At 41.5% G+C, this 26,813-nt stretch overlaps 1 protein-coding gene across 2 annotated transcripts in view; it reads left to right on the forward strand.

Annotated features, from left to right (window-relative positions):
• Positions 1-217: 217 nt before the first annotated feature.
• anapc2 (anaphase promoting complex subunit 2) overlaps positions 218-26,813 on the forward strand; it is a 54,719-nt gene continuing 28,123 nt past the window's right edge. For both annotated transcript variants that reach the window (XM_034189896.1, XM_034189897.1), the window contains exons 1-8: positions 218-339; positions 4,331-4,580; positions 9,560-9,872; positions 14,465-14,597; positions 18,261-18,462; positions 19,733-19,852; positions 21,335-21,452; positions 24,188-24,366. In XM_034189896.1, the coding sequence (XP_034045787.1) occupies positions 253-339; positions 4,331-4,580; positions 9,560-9,872; positions 14,465-14,597; positions 18,261-18,462; positions 19,733-19,852; positions 21,335-21,452; positions 24,188-24,366 (1,402 nt within the window). In that variant the 5' untranslated portion in view covers positions 218-252. The remainder of the gene's footprint in view (positions 340-4,330; positions 4,581-9,559; positions 9,873-14,464; positions 14,598-18,260; positions 18,463-19,732; positions 19,853-21,334; positions 21,453-24,187; positions 24,367-26,813) is intronic.

Genomic DNA, 26,813 nt, shown 5'->3' on the forward strand with positions numbered 1-26,813 from the left:
TTGCTATGCACCCTCCTATACAGCAGGTGGCGATATGCGACTTAACGCTGGTATCCACCGCCTTTAAATTTAAGGCAAAAGAAAAGACCGGGGGACGAGAAGAAGATGCGGCAACAAGGAAGAGCGATTTATTGTCGTAAAATATAAGAATTACGGTATGTCGCCTCTCATGAAGTACTTATAAGTTATAATGTGCGCGTTTAGGGGTAGATTGTATTGTCCTGAAGCAGCAGTTTGGTGGGTAACTGAGAAATGGAGCAGAATGTGATGCGTTCAGAGTCCGTGGAGATGTTGGTTTTCCAGCCTGCTGAAGCCTGGCAAAGTGTCACTGCAGCTCTGGTGAGTTTAACATTAATACCCGCTGGTGCAAATAGAAATAAACAAGGTCACTAGTTGCATTCTTGCTGGGCGGCAATAAAAGCTCTTTTAGAACGTTGATATTCCTCTTCACATCAGTCAAGACGTTTCATTTGTCACATGTATAATAGTGCATCAGATAACTGAAACAATCATGTAAATGGTGATAAAAGCATCAAATTCGGCAGAAATACTCCTTAGACATTCCTCTTGAAAAAAACGATTGGCCACTTGACTTTCAATCGGTGTGTCAGGTAGCGGTCAAAAATTAAAAGATGCTTCAATCATATTGAAAAAATATTCCACATTATTTGCCTGATCATAAAGATTCCAAAAAGGTACGGTTTGGACTATCTGTGACTGAATTCTATGGAGTTATGGGATTAAAAACAGCAAGAATGGTGACAAAGGTCAGGTTCATTTTGTACAGGGGTCAAAAGTTAAAGTTGCTCCAATTTTGGTAAAAAGAGATGCAAATTATTGGTTGAGCTAATAGGATTAATAAATGGAATAGTTTTGACAGTGTTGAATGCTTGGTCTCCAAAGTAAAGGTCAAACGAGGTCTGCGTCTATTGGATTCTATGACATGTGACATATGTTAGCCCGTAACGTGATAAGTAAAGATGATACATGGTCCATACTATTCATTTTTAAAACTGTTAACTAGTAATTTGCATCAATTTACCAAAATTGGAGCAACTTTAACTTTTGACCGCTGTACAAACCGACACTGACCTTTGTCACCATTCTTGCTGTTTTTATCCCATAACTCCATAGAATTCAGTTATAGACTGTCCAAACCATACCTTTTTGGAATCTTTATGATCAGGCAAATAATGTGGCATAGGTTTCAAGATGATGGAGCATCTTTTAATTTCACTCCTGTGTAATTCTTCAATTGACCCCTACCTGAACGCTGACTGAAAATTCAAGTGGCCAATCATTTTTTTTTCAAAAGAGGATTGTCTGAGGACTGTTTCTGCCGAATTTGATGCTTTTATCACCATTTGCAGGATTCCGCTCTAAATATTCTCTTATCTGCTGCACTATAACCGGCAGTGAAATGTGTCTCCGTATCACCCTAAAACGGGCTAAAAATAAAATACGACAATGGAAATCTGGCAAGATAATTAATACCTGCATAATATAAATTGGCAGTTTGCTTCTTTAAACAACTTCTTCCAGCTGCTCCCGTTAGGAGCAGATCAGTCGTTTCCAGCTCACCCTGTCCTCGTTTTTCTTTCTCTGTCACACCACCCACCTGCATGGCCTCCCCTTCTCCTCCTGCCTGTGGCCTCCATCCTCAGCATCCTTCTCCCTATATACCCTGGGTCCCTCCTCTGCACAATGTCCAAACCATCTCAATCTCACTTCTCTCCAGCTGTCCTATCTGTGTTGTCCCTCTGTGTTTCATTCTTAATCCTGTCCATATTCAGCTCTGTCTCCTGTCTTTTGTTAGTCTATAAGCCGTACAACATAGCTGGTCTCACTACAGTCTTGTAAAACTTTCCCCTTCACTCGTGCAGATATTCTTCTGTTGCAAATCACCTCCTGCCAACTTTCTCCACCCTGCTTGCGCTCTCTTCCTCACCTCTGTACCACATGTGCAATATATGTGGGGACATGTAAGCCTGTCAACCCTTGCAAATAATTTGTTAAAAAAGCCCATAAATTACAAATGCAATCTACAAGTGTAAAATAGCCACTTACATGCATGAAGCCAAAACCACAGCATATAAAAAGAGCTTGTAAACAACACTTACAACAGAAACCTGAAATCAATTTCAGTGATCAGGAAGGGAAGAGAAGCCAATGAGACACTGGCTCCATTTTGGAAACATAATGGGACAGTTTCCTTTAGAATGGTATAATTGTCAAATATCATTGCAATGAGTTTATAACATTAATTTACCACACAAAGTTAGCAGGGTTCTCCCCAGAAATTTTTAGTATAGCGGTGCTGTTGGCAATTTATCGCCTGAGGCGGCGCACGTTACGAGTCATTTTGACTGGTTTTAGATGCATTGAAAGCAAGAATAATAGACAAAAAAATGGCACTTATGTTGTAATAGCAAAGTTCTTTTTTGTATTTTTCTAAGTTAAGAAAATAAATAACATTGAAAAGTTTAAAAACATTACATTAACATTAACATTAACATTTGCTCTCCTCTTTAAAAAATGACAGACTGTACCTTTAATCCAGTAAGACAGGCAGAGTTTTTCTGTCATGTGACAGTTTTGCCTTTTTTTTCCAACATTTTTTGAGTGGGATTGAATACTTTTTTAAAAAAAAAAAAACAATATAACCCTTAATTGTCTTGTTTGAACAAGAGCTAAATCTGGACTGATTTGTCAAATCAGAATCAAATTTATTGGCAAGTAAGTTAATACATACAAGTAATTTGATCTGGTGTTATTGGTGCATAAACAACAATAATAAAAGAAAATGAAAAAAATAATTCTGGAAGAAGTAAAGGAGTAATTCTGTTCTTTTAATGATGAAATCCTGGATGGAAAAACCTGTCTGAATCGTCCGCTGTTCACACTTTTTCCTTCTCTCTCTCTCTCTCTCTCTCTCTCTCTCTCTCTCTCTCTCTCTCTCTCTCTCTCGATCTCTCTCTCCTCTCTCCTCTCTCTCTCTCTCTCTCTGTGTGTGTGTGAGGGAACGAGAGTTTCTTCACTCTCACACAGTATTTGAGCAAACTTTGGAAAACATGAAGGCTTTCAACTGTAAAATAAAGCCTATAAATCAGTTTCTGGAGCTATGCATGCAGAAGGAGCTCTTTTTTATTGGAAGACTTTGACAGTTTTTTTTTCACTGTGCTCTCTGAGCTGCAGCACTGTTCTGCTCGGCTCTCTACTGGCGGTGGAGGGTCGAGTGGGCAGTTCAGCACAAACAGCCTGACTGGATTTTAGAAAACTACCCGAGAGCCGAGAACAGTAGTATAACGGCGCTGTCAGAACACTAAGATGGCGCAGCGCCGTGTTTCCATTGTCTGGGGACAACCCTGATATGTGTGTGTGTGTGTGTGTGTGTGTGTGTGTGTGTGTGTGTGTGTGTGTGTGTGTGTGTGTGGTGTGTGTGTGTGTGTGTGCGTGCGTGCGTGCGTGCGCCTAATGGGACATTTTTTAATTTTAATGCGACGTTAATGCGTGGCGTGTGCCCTTCCTGATCTGTGCAATCTAAATAATGTATACAGTGGTTGCAGTTTATTGCAGTGCAGTGGTGTGTCGTCAGTAGGGTGCTGATGAAAGGGAGACTTTCGTGATTGTAGAGCAATAGCCTGTGGATAAACGTGTCTCCTGAATCTCTCTGTCCTCATTGTAGACGGCAGAATCATTTGCCTGAGTTCAGCAGGCATAACAGATAGTTACTGGGTGGGAGGGGTCTTTCATTATTTTGTTCACCCTGGTCCTGCAGCACCTGATGTAGAGGTCCTGCAGGGAGCGCAGAACATTTGTGGCACACCTCACTGCTGCTTTGATCACTTTTGCAGAGCTATGTGATGATGGACAGAGTGGTTGTCATTGCCAAACCATGTTGTGATACCCAGAGTCAGGATACTTTAGAGAGCGGTTGTGTAGAATGTCTTGAGGATTGCAGAAAGGATCCTGAAGCTCCTTAGCTGCCTCATGTGATAGAGTTGCTGCCTCACCGTAGAAGCCTGAGCATGCAAGTGTGTGGAGCAGGTGGGTCCACTGGAGCACCACTGATGTAGAGAGGTGTGTGAATAAGAAAGAAGATCTACATTTGTATCTGTCAGTACCAAAGATTACTGGCTGCTTCCTCTTCATCAGCTTGATCACTCCACCAGGTTTTATGAGGACTCACTGGATGAAAACCTTTTAAATAATCCTGTTAACAAACAGACACACAAAACCACCCACATTTTCATCCACATATTTGGATTGAAATAATAATTTTGAGGCATGAATCTACCATGTGTGGTGCTGAATGTAGCTGTGTTTGCAGGTGTCTCCTGGCTGTTCCCTGTCGGACCAGACTCTGTCTGAGTTGCTGCTCTGCCTCGGGGGTGTCGGTCTGGATCGCTTGCTGAGTGCCTGGCTCTTGGAGACCATGCAGATGAATCTGAGCTCCTCTGTGGTTCCGGAGTTCTGGTCTGGACTTAAACAGCCAGAGAATGAGGTGGAGGAAAAAGGCAGGGCCTGGGTTCTCCTCACTGCATTTCGCACACTGTTGGACAGACTGGAACCCTTTTTGGGTAAGTAGTAATATTTTTAGTTCATAATCTGAAGAGTTTGGTTTTCTGGTTCAATATTGTGTGCTGGTGTTCGGTCTCAAGGATGGTCTCATCTTAGATTCAATGCTGTTCAAAGGCTTAAACAAAAAAGCTTTCAAATAAATAAACAGAAAACCTTTTGGTACAAATTTGTTAATTATGTATATATCAACTGATCTGTTGGACTCTTGAGTAGAAACGTTGAAGCAGTTTAATTCCCGTATTTCATCACAAAAGATTTACAACCACTGATACAAAATGCCTACAAGCTGCTGTTATGACACAGTGGGGGACCTTTCTGTGTGCCTGCTAACAGGTTTCTAGTTATTACAGAGGGTATGCACTAACCTCATCAAACCACACCCTGAGACGGTATACCTCCATGCTGGATGGCAAATAACTGAAAGAAATTGTTTACAGCAGCTGAACATTCCAAAATTTCGCAATCTTAGGGCAAAATACTTTTTTGTGGCAAAGTCAGTGAAGGATTAGAATATGATGAACATTGTGTGGTCTGGGCTTCTGGACTAGAGCCAGGCACGCAAGTGCTGGTGGAAAACACTGACTGAAAAGTCAGTCCACACCAGAGAACCTTTGTGTGCTGTCCCACGGAAAAGGCACATTATGAGGAGCGAAAGTTTAAAAAACAAAAAAACAAAAAACACACAACTGTGTGAATTAAACAGCGGACAATTCTTTTTTCTTGCCCGCAGGTCATCATGATTGACACCTTTAAATAGCTTTGACAGAGGTTGAGGAATAAGTTGTGGACCTGAACCAGCGGGTCCACATTAGTAAGCAAGTCCCTTCGGCTGCCCTTGTTTGCAGTCGGGGTCGCCACAGCAAATCCAAGGGGGTTCTGCATGTTGAATTGCCACAGGTTTTACGCTGGATGCCCTTCCTGACGCAACTCCACATTACATGTAGAAATGTGGCAGGGGTGGGATTTGAACCCAGAACCTTCTGCACTGAAACCAAGCGCATTAACCACTTGGCCACCAATGTAGAGAAATGGTCATTTCACACCTTTGGAAACAGTGCAACTGCAGTGTCATTATTATATATATATATATATATATATAAAACCCCAGTTCCAATGAAGTTGGGACATTGTGTGAAATGTAAATAAAAACAGAATACAATGATTTGCAAATTCTCTTCAACCTATATTCAATTGAATACACCACAAAGACGAGATACTGTATTTGTTTTTGTGCGAATATTTGCTCATTTTGAAATGGAAACAATACTTCATATTTGGAAATTAAATAATTTAAACAGTTTTTGAAGTAAACTGCCTGCATATCTTTAATCACAGACTTGGCTGCATCGAGAGTAGTAGAAATAGTTTATTGTGGTTGCGCAAAGTCTGTGTAATTAGTATATCACTGTGTCTGTGACAGTGCATCATGCATTAACATTATCTGTGTTCAGAGTCAAAATTGAATGCCGTTTTGTGGTGTTACTGCTGCAGTATGCCAGAGCAGCCAACTGGTCCATGGTGCTCAGACTGCCCATCTTGGCCTACCAAATGTTTGCCTCGCAGTTGGTGCACCTTTAACCATACAAATAAAACTTGCTCCATTCCTAATTTTTGCACTCTCTTTCCGCGTTCATGACATTAGGAAGTTGTAAATTACGTGCTTCCCAGAAAATAACAATTTTAAGATGTGATCCAGTTGGATATTTTGCTCGCAAAATCTTGCAGAAATTTAGTGGTCCGATTTATTAGACTTGAAGTCATAAGAAATACAATCATGGCATCCTGTGTCATGACTATTGAGAAAGTAATATTACAAATGCCATTTAATTACCTTAAATTATTGACTTTTGTGTGTGATATGTTTGCATTCTTTATAATAGTTGTGTAGTTGCCAACATTATAAGTTCGCAAAGACGTCTGCAGTAATTGGTTATGTCACTGACTCCACTCCAGACTATGAATAAAAATCACATGGCCCCAAATCCATCTTCCTTTACCACAGCAAGCACTTGTATTAACTTACTGATGGAAGTTTGGTGTACTTCAGACAACTTTATTGATCCCAAAAAAGGGCAATTACGTTTACACTCCAATTACCTCAGACAAGATACAGCAATTAATCCACAATTATTACTTGTTTACCGTAATAATGGCACACATCAAAATTAAAGACAACACATATACATTTGACATTGTTTATGTGCACTGAACTTGAAGTAGTCCGTCTTCCGAAGTGAGGCAAAGTGGGTGAAGGCCGCAGCAGGAGGGGCCCGCGCCGCCCAGCCCACCGTGTACTGGTGTACTGTAATTTTTTTTTTTTTTTTTTTATCCCTCTTTCTCTGCAATTCAGCAGATGCATTTTAGCTGGAGCTTTTACATGGAAGCCTCACAGTCAGTTTTTTATTATTATTATTATTTTATTTAAGTTACAGTGTTTGTGAAGCATTGTGTAAGCAAAAATTAAAAAGCGAAACACTCAGTGCGAGTCTGAGCAAAACACAGAAGAAAGTTTTCTAAAAATAGACAAACACACTGCTTCACTTTAAATGCAAAGTCGGTCTATTTCAGATGATCAGCGTGGATCCTCTGTCTCTTAAAAGGCTTTATTTTACTCTGTGTTTTGTGTTGGAAAGCGGTAGCTTTTGGATTAGCCTTTACATGGTTTATGGGCATGCTCTAGCCTTCTTCTCTTTTTTTTTTCTGGGGACGTTACTGCGCCACACACAGGCCTGGCATATGTACTACAACGTTAAATGAAGCTTTGAGGCATAGAATTTGCCTCAAACATTTTTTCGTAATCAAATTATTCGAGTTACTCAACCAGTCGTTTCAGCCCTAATCAGGTCAGTTAAGGTATCAATATTTGAAGAAGACCATACTGATCATGTCCCTCAAGTTTGACTGCAGTAGAGTTATTTCTTCATGAGCTAAACCGCATTTAGTGAATTAGGCCACATATGATTTAGGCACAAATAACTAGGGATGCACCGATCCTGATACCAGTGTCAGGATCGGTGCATCCGTACAAATAACCCAGAAACGAGATTGAAATTGCGAGCTCATCTCACAGGCTTTTAAGGTGGCAGTAATTAAACCATTACTTAAAAAGCCATCACTTGACCGAGCTATCTTAGCTAATTATAGGCCAATCTCCAACCTTCCTTTTCTCTCAAAAATTCTTGAAAGGGTAGTTGCTAACTGATCATCTGCAGAGGAATGGTCTATTTGAAGAGTTTCAGTCAGGTTTTAGAATTCATCATAGTACAAAAACAGCATTAGTGAAGGTTACAAATGATCTTGTTATGGCCTCAGACAGTGGACTCATCTCTGTGCTTGTTCTGTTAGACCTCAGTGCTGCTTTTGATACTGTTGACCATAAAATTTTATTACAGAGATTAGAGCATGCCATAGGTATTAAAGGCACTGCGCTGCGGTGGTTTGAATCATATTTATCTAATAGATTACAATTTGTTCATGTAAATGGGGAATCTTCTTCACAGACTAAGGTTAATTATGGAGTTCCACAAGGTTCTGTGCTAGGACCAATTTTATTCACTTTATACATGCTTCCCTTAGGCAGTATTATTAGACGGCATTGCTTAAATTTTCATTGTTACGCAGATGAAACCCAGCTTTATCTATCCATGAAGCCAGAGGACACACACCAATTAGCTAAACTGCAGGATTGTCTTACAGACATAAAGACATGGATGACCTCTAATTTCCTGCTTTTAAACTCAGATAAAACTGAAGTTATTGTACTTGGCCCCACAAATCTCTAAAATTAGAAAGGTCTTGTCTCAGAGTGATGCTGAAAAACTAATTCATGCATTTATTTCCTCTAGGCTGGACTATTGTAATTCATTATTATCAGGTTGTCCTAGAAGTTCCCTGAAAAGCCTTCAGTTAATTCAAAATGCTGCAGCTAGAGTACTAACGGGGACTAGAAGGAGAGAGCATATCTCCCCATATTGGCCTCTCTTCATTGGCTTCCTGTTAATTCTAGAATAGAATTTAAAATTCTTCTTCTTACTTATAAGGTTTTGAATAATCAGGTCCCATCTTATCTTAGGGACCTCATAGTACCATATCACCCCAATAGAGCGCTTCGCTCTCAGACTGCAGGCTTACTTGTAGTTCCTAGGGTTTGTAAGAGTAGAATGGGAGGCAGAGCCTTCAGCTTTCAGGCTCCTCTCCTGTGGAACCAGCTCCCAATTCAGATCAGGGAGACAGACACCCTCTCTACTTTTAAGATTAGGCTTAAAACTTTCGTTTTTGCTAAAGCTTATAGTTAGGGCTGGATCAGGTGACCCTGAACCATCCCTTAGTTATGCTGCTATAGACTTAGACTGCTGGGGGGTTCCCATGATGCACTGAGTGTTTCTTTCTCTTTTTGCTCTGTATGCACCACTCTGCATTTAATCATTAGTGATTGATCTCTGCTCCCCTCCACAGCATGTCTTTTTCCTGGTTCTCTCCCTCAGCCCCAACCAGTCCCAGCAGAAGACTGCCCCTCCCTGAGTCTGGTTCTGCTGGAGGTTTCTTCCTGTTAAAAGGGAGTTTTTCCTTCCCACTGTCGCCAAGTGCTTGCTCACAGGGGGTCGTTTTGACCGTTGGGGTTTTTCCGTAATTATTGTATGGCCTTGCCTTACAATATGAAGCGCCTTGGGGCAACTGTTTGTTGTGATTTGGCGCTATATAAATAAAATTGATTGATTGATTGATCTTGCTGACTGCTAACAGATCCTTGGCTGCTGTCCTGCTTTTTTTTTATTCCTTGATCGTTGTGAACATTGCACTGTATGGTTGTTTAGTTACAGCATTTTAAGTAAATTTGCAGATTTTTGCTGGCTGCTATACTGCCTAATAAATGGACCATTACTGATTTTTTTTTTTTTTTTTTAATCGAGTGGTGAATGTTATACTTAGTAGTTTGACGAATTTGATTATGTCAGGAATCCCTGCTTTCTCTTTGTAGGTGGTTTACAGAGATTGGGAACATGGCAGGATGAATGCCGGGGTGGTCTCTGTGGCCCGGGGCCCAAGGTCCTGCAGGAGCAAGCCTTCACCATCATCAGGGCCCTCCTCCTCTTCTCTCCCGACCCTGTTCTCCAGGACAAAGTGTTGGAGTTTTACAACAGGACCTTCTCTGTCTACATGAACCAGGAAGGGGAAGCAGAGGATGGTGCTGAGGTTCCTGACAGTGGTACCTGCCCCGGTTGTGGTGTCTCATCGCAGCAGTGCTGGTGTCAAGATGCTCTGGAACAACTGCAAGAACTCAGCCACATTCTGTGAGTGATGTCAGACGACCCAACAAACTGACAGCCATTTATATCAGAAACTAGGGGTCGACCGATATGGATTTTTAAGAACCGATAGCATACCGATTATCAGCAAGGTTTGGAGGCTGATACAGATATTTGAGGGCGATACGTGCTTGGAGTAAAAAGTGTCAAAATTTAGTATAACTCACTCTTAACACAAAACTTTCTTTAAATTTTCACACAAAAAATGCAAGGAGCTACAAATAACATTATTATGAAGCTGAACAAATGAACAGATAAATAAATACAGCCAACACAGCTCCAGTCTGCACACTGCTGTCTTCTGCTATGCCAGTCTGTGGGACAGCAGCCTTCAGCACTGACAGGCTGAAATTCTCTAATACCTCCACTAATACTCTAATACTAGAGCACAAATGCAGTACGAATTGACATTCACATGACAATCATGCAATTCGTGCTGTGTTCAAATTGCAATTAAACGCCTCGTACAGCATTACTACATAGTCAGCAGATTCGAGCGTCGCTTGTGCTGGAAGACATCTGAACAGCGGTGGAGTTAGTCGTACCACATTCGTACTGCCAGAGGAATGGACATTCGAACAGTATTCATGCAATTCGACCTGCACTCGAACTGCATTCGCCCTGCAGCACGAATTGCACAAATGCTGTATGAATTGACATTCGAATGGCATTTGTGCAAGTTGTGCTGCATTTGAATTCCTCAGACAGCATTTGTGTGGCACTTCGGAAAATATGCCACACTGGCAGGCCAGCACGAATGTAGAGAGCAGGCACACTACTGTCGTGCTGCAGTCGAACTGGGGAATATTCGTACGGTGGTCATACTGCTGTGTGACTGCTAGCTCGAATGGCATTCCAACTGGCATCTGAAATGGCAACCCATCAGCATTCGGAGCAGTCTGACATTTTGATTGTGCCCGCATTGAGTCGACCCCCCCCCACATCCTGTTGGGTGCAGAAAGGAAATATTATAATGTGCAAAGTCTGTGGCACAGTCATGCCAGATAGACCATGTGTCACAGTGAGTCAGCACATCTCCATGACGTGTTGATTCACACTGCAGCCGTGTGGACGGGGTCTAACAGCCATGCTGACATGATAATTCAGATGAATCCTCTGACACAGGTGGACTGACAATGCATGTGTGATTACATGCTCAATCTGGATGTTATACTAAGATCACAGGTGCTGTGTCAGCGAGTCAGTGCATCTCAGAGCTGCACCTCACTATGCTCAGCTGATTTCCAGAGAGGGACAGCGAGACAGAGAGCGAGAGAGCCAAGAGAGGTATTTTTATATTTTGCTCAATGTAACACTTGCTTTGACAATGAAAACACGTTTCCCATGTCAATAAAGCTCCATTGAATTAGAAAATTGTAAGTGAAATTGAGAGAGAGGGAACAAAGCACAGCGATTGCTTGCCACGCCCCCCGGTGAACAGCTGATTTCCAGAGAGGGAGGGAGGGAGAGAGAGAGAGAATGGTGACAAAGGTCAATTTCAGTTTGTACAGGAGTCAAAAGTTAACGTTGCTCTAATTTTGTTGAAAAGTGATGCAAATGATTGGTTAAGTTAATAGAGTTTTGAAATGGAAGTGTGTTAGAATCCAGTGGATGTCGACATTGCTTGTCCTTTACTTTGCAGACCAAGCACTCAACACAGTAAAAGGTTTTTGGAAACATGAAGCCTTTAATCTGTAAATAACCTGTTAATTTTTTAATGTATCTGCAACTATGGACAAAGGAGAATCTGTGGATTATTTAATGAAGGATTTTGATGAAGGTTTTTCTTTTATTCGTAGGGGAGGTGATGGTCTAGTGGTTAAGGTGTTGGGCTTGAGTCCAGAAGATCATGGGTTCAAATCCCCGCCTGACTGGAAAATCACTCAGGGCCCTTGGGCAAGGCCTTTAATCCGCTATTGCTCCCGGTGTGTAGAGAGTGCCTTGTATGGCAGCACCCTGACATTGGGGTGAATGTGAGGCATAATTGTAAAGCGCTTTGAGCATCTGATGCAGATGGAAAAGCGCTATATAAATGCAGTAAAACTTGTCCACTGTGTTTTTGAATTCACTCTGACAGTTACTGAACCACACCTGTGATCTTTGGTGTATACTGAAAGAGCATTTTGCTTGGACATAAAATGCACCTTAATTTTTCATCCTATACGAGGTGTTAGTACTGTAGTTTGCCCCAATTAGTAGTAAATGTGTTAAGCGTCAAATTTTCAGTGTTTTACATGAAATTTCAAACTAAAATACTTAATTGCTACATTAAATGGCAATATGAATAGTATGACAGTATGAATAAAAAAATAATCATTGTCAGAATCAGGAAAAGTTTTAAAAAAAAAAAGGGCCAAAAAATGGTCAGGGAGCTAGTACCACTTTCAGATCAGTCAGGGAACTGGTCAGAGAGTTACATTTGAGCAGAAACTAACCTTTCATGAAAAAGGCTCTGCTTGCAGCCTCAGATGACTTTAATTTAAAGTGTACTTCAAAAGTAGAAGTATAGAGTGTCCCAAAAAAAGTGCCACAAAAATAAAGCCATAGAAAATTTATACACTTTTGGATATGGATGTCTGTCATATGTCATCTTGAAGCATATCTCAGGGAATTTTATCTCTCATGTTCATTTCTAATTTCATCTCAGTTTGTAAGAGTTTTGCCATTCACAAGATAGGCTCAATATGTGCACCTCTCCTCTGGTTCAGCCGGCACTCCCTTTGCTAACACTGTGAACAGTTCTATCAGTTTGAAACTTCTTTACAATCTTCTATAATGTCTTTCTGTCTGGAGCTTTTCTACAAAATGCAAAATGACATTGATATTGTTGTTGGGTTTGCATGATCAATATGGTCTCAAGTAGAATTTCACCAGTTTCCCTTTTTGCTCGATTGTAAGTGGCATCCTCACTGGATCAGTCTCAAAACTACATCAGAAGAAATTACTTACATATATCTTGATGTCTGGGAAAGGGAAAAAAAAAACAGAATTCAGATTAGCCATTGCAGAATTAGAGTCAAATGATTTTGTGGCACTTTATAATCCTGTAAAATAAGATGTAATGTTCATGAAAGTACAGTAAAACTCGCCTAAACCATCATCATATAAACTGAATATTCGCACTCACCGGACATTATCAAAAGTCGCATTGTTTTTCTTTGTTTTTCCAGGTAATAGACAGAGTGTATAACGGATTTTTGCTCACATCGGACAAAACGTCCCATCCAATCACAATGCATTTTCATTAAAAACCCCTTGCATATACCACACAGAGCAGTCTGGACATGCCCAGTAACAGGGGTAGAAAATGAAGTTCAACACTGACACTTGCCAATTCAAGGAAAGTGTGTATCGTATTTCCGTGATTAAAGTCCTGGGCATTTATTTTTTCAAACCATGCTTAGACACGGGACCTAAACAAGGCAGGGTGTAATTCAAGGCAGGCAATTATTAACAAAATGCTGCTTGCTGCCTGCACTCTAATATGGCGTTAAGTTTCACACATATCCCTGGGTGTGATGAACCAAACCTTTTTAGATCAGAGCCCTCTGTGGGGCTGCGAACATGTTCACCTGCTAAATGGTGGAGACCACAAAAGACTGTGATTTGTCACTTTTCTGCTTTCACTCCTTCCTCTCCCTTGGTATTTTAAAAGTTTTTGTAGTGCTCGTGCTGATTACATTTTGATCATGGATTAAATACGTTTAGCATAAAAGTCCGCAAATGTGACCAACTTCACAAGTTGTAATAAGACATGGTTGTTGTCATGGAGGAAAATTCACGTACCGTACCGTTGGCTTGGAGGTTGATGATGAAGTGGGACTCATTGAGGGACAAATTAATCCACAAAAAGCCGCTGTTCCTGTTGTAAATTGCATTAAGACATGACGGAGAGCTTTAAAAGGGTCATGTCAACGCATTACATGGCCACAGAGTTATGGAGTTGTAGAAGTATGAATCAGGCTTTAGGATTTAAGATACCACTCTGCAACAGACTTAGAAAAATGAATGACTCAACCAAATGTAATCTTTTTTATTTTAAAAATGACTCCAAGATTTCTCACAGTATTACTAGAGGTCAGGGTAATGCCATCCAGAGTAAGGACTTTTTTTTTTTTTTTTATGCTTATAATGCCCGGTGCTTATTTAAGGCAGACGTCTATTTCTTTCAGGCAAAGTTTAGGCTCGGTCATTAAATGAAGCAGCCTAATTGCTACTGGCGATTCCCCTTAGATCGTGGACAAAGAAAGGAGGCACTGTGGATTATTTAATGGAGTTTAGTGAAAATTGTCTTTTACTCAGTCGTAGAATGGCGCTGCTTTCAGCTGTAAATCCTGTATAATGGATTTTCTACGTTTATACATATAATGGATTTTGTCTGTTTTATTCATATTATGAATTTTGATTATATTATATTCCATTATATGCGAGTTTTACTGTATTTATCGAATTCCAAACCGACACCTCCTGCTGGAGCAGGCCTGCAGGACTGACTCATTTGGACCTGAACACCAGGAAAGGAACACTGCTGTGTGTGTTTTGTGTTTGACTTGAGGCTATGTGTCCTCTGTTTGTAGTTCCAAACTTCAGCTGCTGGAGTGGGTCAGTTCCGAGGCCGTCACCTCCATCCTCCATAAACTCATCGAGCAGCGAATGGAGCAGCACTGCAGAGGCGAGTATGAGCGCTCCTTCCTGCTGGAGTTCCAGGAGGTAAGTATCTGTTTGTCCACTTTACCATCACAAATGTTTACAGTATGCATGCAAGATTGTGTGCCCAGTCACATTAATCAGTCAGAATTTGTCCTTGTCAGTTCTCGGTAACATTATGGGCAGAGAAATTCAAAGACATTGACAGAAAAACTTTAGGTCACCACCAGAATTCACCCTGTCATTTATACTTCTAATCCACAGAGTGCCGTTCCTTCTCGTTTCCTCCCGAATAGCAAATTTTGGCCGGATTGCCTCTTTTGTCAAACTCGGTATACTAAAGGTGCATTGACACTTGCACTTGGCATCATTACCCGTCGTTTCCGGGTGCTCATAGTCTTAACTAGGGATGTCCCGATCCGATCACGTGATCGGAAATTGGGCCCAATCATGTGGTTTCAGACTTGATCGAAATCGGACATTGCATCCAGCTCAGGAATCCGATATAGATTTTATCCTCATTATTTTGATCAGTGCTATTTCAATCTCATTATTGCAGATTAATGGGCCTTTCATGCGTCGGAAGGGTCAGAGGCGTCAACAAAAGCATTATTTTCAATGAGACGCGTTGCTTAGAGGCGTGAAGCGTCGCGTCAAAAGCTGAGCTAAAGCGACGCTCTGATAGGAGCGCGCATTGCCGCTTGTCGGCAGGCTGACGCGGTCAAAGTTCAACCCAATCTTTTTTTTTTTTTAATTGAACAAAAGAAAAAACATAAGTTCAACCCAATCCAACTTTGGACACTCTGAGCTGTGATGTAGCTTCGCACTGTCCAATAGGAATGATGCGTCGGGCCAAAACACGGAAGACTAGTGGCAGAAACCACTGTAGTCTACAAAACAGATCTGTGCAGAAACCACTGTACAAAACAGAAACGTGTCACAGGACTGCTCATTTATAGAGCAGTTTTCTGAAGAAAAATCCTCGGAAATGTTTTTTGTTGTTGATGTTGTTTGTTACCTCAAAATTTCTGATTACTGTTTAAAAAAGTTTAGAACACTTGTAATTAAAATAGTTAAATCAATAAATGGTTCTTTAGAAACCTTTCATCTGTAAATTAAAACCACCTGTTATTTCAGGTTAGATAATTTCTTGTTTAACATAAGGAACCTTGGACATTTATTTTTAGACAAATAAAATAACATGGAAATTTGTACATTTTTAAGTCTGTAGATTATTACTTGATTGTTCAAGCTACCTCAAGGAGAAGTGCACTGTTTAAGTGATAAATAATAAAATAAGGTGATTAAAATGATAATATTATATATAATTAGCATCTGTTCATTGTTCATTCAGTTTTTTAAAGTATCGGATCGGCAGATACTCAAAATCAGATGACTCGGAATCGGATCAGGGCGAAAAAAAACCTTATTGGGACATCCCTAGTCTTAACAGCTTCAATTATGTTTGAATGTCTTTAAACGGGATAGTCCTAGTGAGTACAGCTTGAAACCTGTTTGATTGTGCACCATTGGGGTAAAAATTTGAAGCAAAAGCAGCGTTTGTAGCTGCTACGAGTTTCGTCAGCACGCCTAACGAAATACTATTAAATTTTGTAAATCTAGGTAACACCTCAGTGGTAGCGCCCACCTCCATAGCAGATTTTAATGGCTGGGCTGAAGCGTGCTGAGATATGCTCAGCCTAATATCTTCTTCCTAATATCATGGCTTTGAACTGTGCACACTGACTGACAAGCACTTTGCTGTTTTTTATTATCTCTTGCTTGCTTTTATTGTGGCAAGTATTATTTATTCATTTATTATTTATTATGTTTTTGCGTCCATGTCTTAAAATGTATGTTTATATACATTTATATTTACGCATATAGATTACAATTTGTTCATGTAAATGGGGAATCTTCTTCACAGACTAAAGTTAATTATGGAGTTCCACAAGGTTCTGTGCTAGGACCAATTTTATTCACTTTATACATGCTTCCCTTAGGCAGTATTATTAGACGGTATTGCTTAAATTTTCATTGTTACGCAGATGATACCCAGCTTTATCTATCCATGAAGCCAGAGGACACACACCAATTAGCTAAACTGCAGGATTGTCTTACAGACATAAAGACATGGATGACCTCTAATTTCCTGCTTTTAAACTCAGATAAAACTGAAGTTATTGTACTTGGCCCCACAAATCTTAGAAACATGGTGTCTAACCAGATCCTTACTCTGGATGGCATTACCCTGACCTCTAGTAATACTGTGAGAAATCTTGGAGTCATTTTTGATCAGGATATGTCATTCAAAGCACATATTAAACAAATATGTAGGACTGCTTTTTTGCATTTATGCAATATCTCTAAAATTAGAAAGGTCTTGTCTCAGAGTGATGCTGAAAAACTAATTCATGCATTTATTTCCTCTAGGCTGGACTATTGTAATTCATTATTATCAGGTTGTCCTAAAAGTTCCCTAAAAAGCCTTCAGTTAATTCAAAATGCTGCAGCTAGAGTACTAACGGGGACTAGAAGAAGAGAGCATATCTCACCCATATTGGCCTCTCTTCATTGGCTTCCTGTTAATTCTAGAATAGAATTTAAAATTCTTCTTCTTACTTATAAGGTTTTGAATAATCAGGTCCCATCTTATCTTAGGGACCTCGTAGTACCATTTCACCCCAATAGAGCGCTTCGCTCTCAGACTGCAGGCTTACTTGTAGTTCCTAGGGTTTGTAAGAGTAGAATGGGAGGCAGAGCCTTCAGCTTTCAGGCTCCTCTCCTGTGGAACCAGCTCCCAATTCGGATCTGGGAGACAGACACCCTCTCTACTTTTAAGATTAGGCTTAAAACTTTCCTTTTTGCTAAAGCTTATAGTTAGGGCTGGATCAGGTGACCCTGAACCATCCCTTAGTTATGCTGCTATAGACTTAGACTTTCTTTCTCTTTTTGCTCTGTATGCACCACTCTGCATTTAATCATTAGTGATCGATCTCTGCTCCCCTCCACAGCATGTCTTTTTCCTGGTTCTCTCCCTCAGCCCCAACCAGTCCCAGCAGAAGACTGCCCCTCCCTGAGCCTGGTTCTGCTGGAGGTTTCTTCCTGTTAAAAGGGAGTTTTTCCTTCCCACTGTAGCCAAGTGCTTGCTCACAGGGGGTCGTTTTGACCGTTGGGGTTTTACATAATTATTGTATGGCCTTGCCTTACAATATAAAGCGCCTTGGGGCAACTGTTTGTTGTGATTTGGCGCTATATAAATAAAATTGATTGATTGATTATTTTGTTTAGTGCTTTGATTGTTAGGGAAGTCCTATATAAATAGTCATTCTAATTATGATGAATAAAGAATGGGGGATTTTTGGGGGGATATATCACACTGCGGTAGTAAAGTCCATAGGACCTTTCAAACTTGTAAAACAAAAACAAACAAAATCCACACAATTTCTACTCCAGAAAATCAAGTCAAGTCAATAATTTTCAGAAATTGTAAGTGCTTTTAGCTGTTTGAGGCCTTTTCAACACAAAATATTTCATTATGTGCTGGCACAAAGACCCCCAACTGAAATCTAATGTTTTTCGTGGCCCATGAGAGCCAATGTGAAGGAAAAAGTCTCCTCTGAAATGAAGCAGTACTCGTTTAGTATTTGGTCCCAGTGACCGGCACCAGTCATATGTGTCAGCTGGTGTGTAAAGTTGTCATGTTGTTTCGTTGTGTGTGAGCAGTGGCTGGAGCTTGTACTTGGCTGGCTGAGCAAAGTGTTTGTGAGCGAGGCGGATGGAGGCGGGCCGGTCCCTGCTCCCGGCGATGCTCTCCGTGTCCAGCCCACCAGTTCTGTGCTGAAGCAGTGGAGATGCCACATGCACCAGTTTTTCTGCAGGATCTACGTCAACATGAGAATCGAGGAGCTCTTCAGCATCATCAGAGGTGTGTGAAAAGTGTCGTTTTTCTTTGCAGTAGTTAATCCATCCGCCTGGAGGTCAGTCAGCCTGGAGGTCAGTTAGGTGATTTTCCATCATATTCTGACCATCTTCTGTTCTTCTGTTGTATCTGAACAAATTTAGCAGGCGTCTGTGTCTGTCTTTGTAACACTGACTACCACGTCTCTCATTTCCGATACAGCATCTTGATTTATTCATTGTTTTGGCACACAGCTTTAATTCAGTACAAACAGTCTGGTTCATAAGTAATTGGACAGTGACACAATTTTTCTAAATTTGCATCCATAGTGGAGTCAAAATTCATCCATTTTCTAAACCCATTCCTCTTTAGGGTCAGGTTATTCATTCATTCTATTTTTCTTAATACCTACTTTTTCCAGTTAAGTGTGTGTGTGTGTGTGTGTGTGTGTGTGTGTGTGTGTGTGTGTGTGTGTGTGTGTGTGTGTGTGTGTGTGTGTGTGTGTGTGTGTGTGTGTGTGTGTGTGTGTGTGTGTGTGTGTGTGTGTGTGTGTGGTGGGGGGCATGCCAGTAGTCATTGGACAAGAGGCGGGGTTCATGCTGGCAAGGCTGCCACTTGATCGCACGGCTGGAGTTGAAATGAAACAGTGATAATCCACTTTAATTTAAGGTGTTTAAAAAAATTTTTCCATTCACTATTAAGGAATTACAGCCATATTCCCTCTGTTTTCAGAGCCCATATGTAATTGGACAGACTAAATGTAAGGATTCTTTTAAATACAAATCACCACTTACACAGTCTGTTATCTTGAGACAAGTCATGTACATCTCCAAGCCACTGAATCGGCCTTGCACTGCATTTACATCAGTTATTAGAAAATACAAACAGTATGGTACTTTGTAGTAAATCTCTTTCAACTAGGCAGTTCTCAAAAACTGATTGACCACGCAAAAGGAGACTGGCAGAGGTGGAAAACCCCAGTTTCAGTGAGTCAAAGTCCTCCCACATATTTTTCCATTCATCAACAAAACCAGGTGAGTTCCGTGTGCTTTTTGACAAACTAGCAGAAATTTTGCATCTTTACATCTCTGTGCCACTCACTCACAAAACTGTTAAAATAGCTGAAAATCGACACTACGTGCCGATCTTGGTAGTTTTGTTTTGTCTGTGTGGAGTGCAGAGACAAAATTACCAAAACACTCGCTGTCTGAATACTTAGAGACCACGCTGTGTTTGCAGAGGGTTTTAGATGTGTCTCTGGGTCTTTCTTATGGCAGTTTACTTGGTGGTTTTTCAGATTTTCCAGAGTCTAAAGCTGCTATAGAAGACTTGAAGTTTTGTCTGGAGAGAACAAACCAGAGACAACAGCTCCTCACGTCGCTCAGATCTGCTTTTGAAAGTCGTCTGCTCCACCCGGGTAAGTATGGCCCCGCAACATTATATCCTGTCAGGATGAAGCCTGCGTTGATGGTGTGTAATGACATTAAGACCACGTAGAAGAAGAAGTGCATAAAGGTCTATCTCAGCTGATGAACATTGATTAATTGTACTTACTTCAAATGTGTTTGATTAAAAAGACATATTTGAATTTAGACACTGAATGCCTTTGGACAGCTTTGAGCTAGAGTCATTAACCTGCGCTTTGCATAATATATAAGCTTAATTGCACTCAGTGAGTTACAACAGTGTAATCCCACCTGTACATGCAAAACTTTATACAGCCCCAAACAAGAAACAATTTGAACTGTATGGAAAATGCAAATAAAAAACCTGCACTGATTCTTACATTTACTTTGACTTCTATGTTATTGCAAACAGTATGAACCAAAGATATTTCATGTTCCGTGTGGCCGCCTTCATTTAATTTGCAGTCCTGCACTTAAAACCTGCAGCACATTTCAGAAACAAAGAAGAAGGGGGGAAATGGCCTTTATTGCCATTGTACGTACATATGTACATACAGTGAAATGAGTCCTCTGCATTTAACCTAACTACAGTTAGACACAATCCAACCACTAGGAGCAGTGGGCAGCCACAGTCCGGCGCCCGGGGACCAACTCCAGATGTAGAGATGCTGCCTTGGTCAGGGACAGAGAAAGAAGCAGACCCTAAATAAGCATGTTTTGATTGTGGGAGAAAACCGGAGCACCTGAGGAAACTCTCACAGACACAGGGAGAACATGCAAACTCCACACAGAAAGGGCGGGAAGTGATCCCACAACCTTATTGCTCTGAGGCATCAGTGCTAACCGCTAATCCACCGTGCCACCCCACTTTGTAATGTTGCCATTTTTATCACAACTCTTAGACGTTTTGGCATTAAGGAGAACAATGAAATGAAGCATTTCAGGTGCTATTTTGCCCCATTCTTCCTACAAACACGTCGTATGGTGTGTAAAAGTAAGGGGTCGTTGCATTTTTATGTTTCAAAGTTCTCCACACATTTTCTGTTGGGTGCAGGCCAGTCCAGTACCTGTTCCTCTTCTGCAGACATGCTTCTGTGATGTGTATAGAATCTGCTTTTGCTTTGTCTTGTTTAAAAATGTATGGACGACCCTGGAAAAGGTGTCTTCTTGAAGGCAGTAAATATAAGAATCACTGCTTTCCTTTTTTTCCCTTTTTTTCTATGTCGTGCCAACTTTTTCTGATTTGGGGTTGTAACTTGCTAAAGTAAGTGTATATTGATTGTAGTATTAGCGTTAGTGTGTTTCAAGGTCATAACAATGACTACTCTTACACAAGAGATCTACTCTGCATATTTTGCATGGCCCTGTACCAGGTATTTGTAAGATATTTGTTCTGTACTGTATTTGTGCACAGGGAGTACACAGCAGAGCTCCAAGCTGCTTTTAATGTTGACTAATTAAGGCTTATGTTTTTGTGTACAATCCATCCTCAGGTGTTCACACCTCTGACATCCTCACAGTTTATATCTCAGCCATCAAGGCTCTCAGAGAGCTGGACCCATCCATGGTCATCCTGCAGGTCGCCTGTCAGCCGATCCGCAAGTACCTCCGGTCAGCTGGCTCCCACATTCTGTCTGCAGTAGTGCTCAGAAGGTTCCATACACTTATTCTGGACATGAAGTCCTGTGATGTCGGTGCTTTTCATGATTTGAACTGTTCTCTTTTCGGGGGCAGAATCACTGTACAGCCTAAAGGCCCCTTCACACATAACACGATTGAGGCAGAATGACGCACGAAGGCGGAGTCAAATGGCACTCGTGGAAAATCAGAGCCACACTCGAACATCTCATACAGTATTCACCACATCCATATGGGCTTGGCACATGTAGTCTATATTCACATGCCACTTGTGTCTGAAACCCATTTGAACGGCGGGCAAGATGAGGGCGCGCTGTCATCTGATCATGATCATGATCATTTGCATGGCATGTCATACGTAGGTCGGACACATTGTGCTGAGACGTGATATGCTGCACGAAATCATCGGCCATGTTGAACCATGACCAAATGGTGCGATGGAGGCAGCCTTCACACCAGCGGCCGACGTTCAGCGAACGCCGTGCGAGTGCCCATTGGACCCACTCTCTGTCAGAATCCAGGTGCCACCTACTAACATCCGATATCACTTAGAAAAGGCGGGGCCAGTCGTGCTCCCAGCACAAAAACAGAGAGCTAGCAGACCATTTTCGAGCTGGATGTGCGACTGGCCCCACCTTTTCTAAGTGCCCCACAAGTGTGTTACCATGCCAATGGCGTGGGACTGTGCGTGTCCCACCACCACCACAAATGGCACACAAGTGTACAGTGTGCTTCTCCCCCCAATAAACACAGGTGGTGTGTGAGTGTGTCGTGCTCCCCCTGAGGTGGCTGGAGTGCGATTGCTGTTCAGCGTAGTGCGCATATGGACGGCTGGCATGCCGGAACAGCTGACTGCTGTGTACAATGCACATGTGTGGGTGGGCTCTCATGACATGCTGATAATTACATACAGACAAGATCACAGCCACGTGTCAGCGTGCACTGCACGGTGTGAACAGTGTTATCAGCCGTACACCGGCCAGGTTAATGTCACTCCCACCACGGGGGAAGGCGTGAACACATTCATGTTTGATTGCTTTGTTTATAGCACTGTGCACACATGGGCATGTCAACTGACTGCCAGCCAGCGGCTCACGTCAGGTGCAACTGACAGAGTGCACACGACGTGTTAAATTGAAACAGAGAACAGAGATGGGTAGGCAAATAAATAATTACTACAATAAATAAACAAATACATATTTACATAACAAATACATAAGATAAATAATCACAGGACAAAGGGACTTTTTTCTGTGAGCTGTGAGTTATTCCAGACAGGTGGGCGCGTCCGCAGCAAGCAGCAGGTGCTAAGCCCTGTGTACCCACAGGTCCCTGGGGAACACATGTCGCGACATGCAAGGTGCGTGCATCGGCGGGCTCTCCTCACATGGAAATAAATAAAACCACATATCACATTTGCAGTGCATCGGCAGTGAACGCCTCAGAGCATGCTGGACAGAGGGGCTTGCGGAGCAGGCTAATTTCATGAAACAGGCACATCAGGTCAGTCATGTAACAAATAAAAGGCAGTAAAAGTCATCCACGTCACTTCATTACCTCCTTGTACCCCCATTATTTTGTGCTTACACATTTACGTTGATTTATGTACTTTAGTTGCTGCTGTTTGGGCGTGATGTGGTATCACACCTTCCATGTGCTCCCCAAGTGTTCGTGCGCACACACGGGAGTGTGCACAAAACCTTTGCTGCGCAATCGTTCGTGCTTGTCCAGCCGTGTGTCCCTCCCGACAGCAGATGGAATGTTTTGCGGCTCCCCAATTCATTTTTTTTTTCTCGCCCTTTTTTGGCCGGTTTGTGCTTCTTTCGCCCAACTTTATGTTATATGTGAAGGGGCCCTAATATTTGGTTGAATGTCACTTAGCAAGTTCTATTATCACCACACACAACAAGCTTTTGTCAGAAATCTCTTTAAATTTGTTAGTTTCCTGATACAGATGAAATTTTTGAATCATAGCTCAGATATTTTTGATTTATGTTGATATAATGTAGACTTTCTAACTGAGCCAGTCCATATTGTACACCTGTTGTACACCATTTGTTTCAGTTGTGTCTCTGGACTCAGTTGTCAAGAACTGGTTATAATTTGCTATACTTATGTATATGGTTTAGGCTGGTTTCACATAGAAAATATGAGTAAGGGTCATGTCAAAGCTTTAATACACAAGAGATTTGTGGAGTCAACAAGTGAAGTTGATGTTCAACAAGGTGTGCAAATCAGAGAGCTTGTACAAATTAGGGACTCTGATTTTAAGAATGAATTTTTACTGTCAAGGGATGAAGCATGTGAGACAATGTACCTATGTACTAAATAAGTTGCTACCTTTTTGTTATTTAGGTTTTAATTTGATTTTACCTTGTTTACTTTTAATTGTATCTGTCTACTTTTGGACAAATAAAATGTTATATATATATTGTTTGATGAAATGCAAAATGTGCATCTGGGAAAAGTTGAGGTTGAAAGTTTTCAGTCAAGGTGTATGTTTTAGTCATGTGATAGACGAACTGCCTCCTGCTCGCTCAAAGTACTGCAGCCTGAGAGGAGAAGGAGTTGTAGATAACTTAAAGGGTGGACTGTTGGTGATAAAGTCTAGGTTTCAGCTGATGTGTTTGTGACTGGTTATAACAAAATATATTTCTACTTGTAAATGCTGGATTGTAGGTTTACTAAAGCCGTTGTGGTTTGTGTAGGACTCGGGAGGATACAGTGAGGCAGATCGTGGCTGGTCTGACTGGAGACGCAGAGGGCTGCACCGACTTGGCCTCAGAGCTGTCCAGAGGAGACCCAGTTACTCTGGAGATGCAGGAAAGTGATGAAGAGGGCAGTCACCCAGAAGACTGGACTCCTGACCCAATCGATGCAGTTCCTGGTCAGTCAGTGCAACGTTTTTGAGTTATATTATTAAAACAGCAGAAATAGTGACAAAGGTCAATTTCAGTTTTTTCAGTGGTCAAAACTTAAAGTTACTCCAATTTTATTAGAAAGTGATGCAAATCATTGGTTGAGCTAATGCAAGTTCTCCCACTTAGAAATCATGGAGGGGTCTGAAATTTTCATCTTAGGTGCACGTCCACTGTGAGAGACATAATCTAAAAAAAAAAAAAAAAATCCGGAAATCACAATGTATGACCAGCAAGAATTCTGGCTCACACAGACCTGTTAATTTTTCTTTAAGAAGCCCTCTTATTCTGCACTCTTTACCTGTATTAATTGCACCTGTTTGAAGTTGTTACCTGTATAAAAGACACCTGTTCACACACTCAGTCAATCACACTCCAACCTGTCCACCATAGCCAAGACCAAAGAGCTGTCTAAGGACACCAGGGACAGAACTGTAGACCTGCACAAGGCTGGGATGGACTACAGGACAACAGGCAAGCAGCTTGATAGACAACAACTGTTATGATTATTTATTAGAAAGTGGAAGAAACACAAGATGACTGTCAATCTCTCTCGGTCTGGGATTCCATGCAAGATCTCACTTTGTGGGGTAAGGATGATTCCGAGAAAGCTCAGAACTACACAAGAGGACCTGTTCAATGACCTGAAGAGAGCTGGGACCACAGTCACAAAGATTACATCAGTATTTAAAATCATGATTTAAAATCCTGCAGGGCAGCAAGGTCCCCCTGCTCAAGCCAGCACATGCCCAGTCCTGTTTGAAGTTCACCAGTGACCATCTGGATGATCCAGAGGAGGCATGGGAGAAGGTCATGTGGTCAGATGAGACCAGAATAGAGCTTTTTGGAATCAACTCCACTTACCATGTTTAGAGGATGAGAACAACCCCAAGAAAACCATCCCAGCCATGAAGCATGGGGGTGGAAACATCATACTCTGGGGGTGCTCTTCTGCAAAGGGTACATGACGACTGCACCGTATTGAAGGGAGGATGGATGGGGTCATGTATTGCGAGATTTTGGCAAACAACCTCCTTCCGTCAGTAAGAGCATTGAAGATGGGTCATGGCTGGGTCTTCCAGCATGACAATGACCCCAAACACACAGCCAGGGCAACTAAGGATCTCCCAGCTCCCAATTCGGATCAGGGAGACGGACACCCTCTCTACTTTTAAGATTAGGCTTAAAACTTTCCTTTTTGCTAAAGCTTATAGTTAGGGCTGGATCAGGTGACCCTGAACCATCCCTTAGTTATGCTGCTATAGACTTAGACTGCTGGGGGGTTCCCATGATGCACTGTGTGTTTCTTTCTCTTTTTGCTCTGTATGCACCACTCTGCATTTAATCATTAGTGATTGATCTCTGCTCCCCTCCACAGCATGTCTTTTTCCTGGTTCTCTCCCTCAGCCCCAACCAGTCCCAGCAGAAGACTGCCCCTCCCTGAGCCTGGTTCTGCTGGAGGTTTCTTCCTGTTAAAAGGGAGTTTTTCCTTCCCACTGTCGCCAAGTGCTTGCTCACAGGGGGTCGTTTTGACCGTTGGGGTTTTTCTGTAATTATTGTATAGCTTTGCCTTGCAATATAAAGCGCCTTGGGACAACTGTTTGTTGTGATTTGGCGCTATATAAATAAAATTGTTTTGATTTGATTTAAGGAGGGAGTCCGTAAGAAGCATTTCAAGGTCCTGGAGTGGCCTGGCCAGTCTCCAGACCTGAACTCAATAGAAAATCTTTGGATGGAGCTGAAACTCCAAACCTGAAAGATCTAGAGATCTGTATGGAGGAGTGGACCAAAATCCCTGCTGCAGTGTGCAAACCTGGTGAAAAACTAGAGGAAATGTTTGACCTCTGTAATTGCAAACAAAGGCTACTGTACCAAATATTAACATTGATTTTTCACAGGTGTTGAAATACTTATTTGCAGCAGTAACATACAAATAAATTATTAAAAAAATCATACATTGTGATTTCCGGATGTTTTTTTTTTAGATTATGTCTCTCACAGTGGACGTGCACCTAAGATGAAAATTTCAGACCCCTCCATGATTTCTAAGTGGGAGAACGTGCAAAATCGCAGGGTGTTCAAATACTTATTTTCCTCACTGTGTGTGTGTGTGTGTGTGTGTGTGTGTGTGTATATATATATATATATATATATATATATATATATATATATCAAATCAATTTCATTTATATAGCGCCAAATCACAACAAACAGTTGCCCCAAGGCGCTTCATATTGTAAGGCAAAGCCATACAATAATTACGGAAAAACCCCAACGGTCAAAACGACCCCCTGTGAGCAAGCACTTGGCGACAGTGGGAAGGAAAAACTCCCTTTTAACAGGAAGAAACCTCCAGCAGAACCAGGTTCAGGGAGGGGCAGTCTTCTGCTGGGACTGGTTGGGGTTGAGGGAGAGA

This window comes from Thalassophryne amazonica, chromosome 16 (assembly GCF_902500255.1).
Source record: "Thalassophryne amazonica chromosome 16, fThaAma1.1, whole genome shotgun sequence".
In the NCBI taxonomy this organism is placed as follows: domain Eukaryota; kingdom Metazoa; phylum Chordata; class Actinopteri; order Batrachoidiformes; family Batrachoididae; genus Thalassophryne; species Thalassophryne amazonica.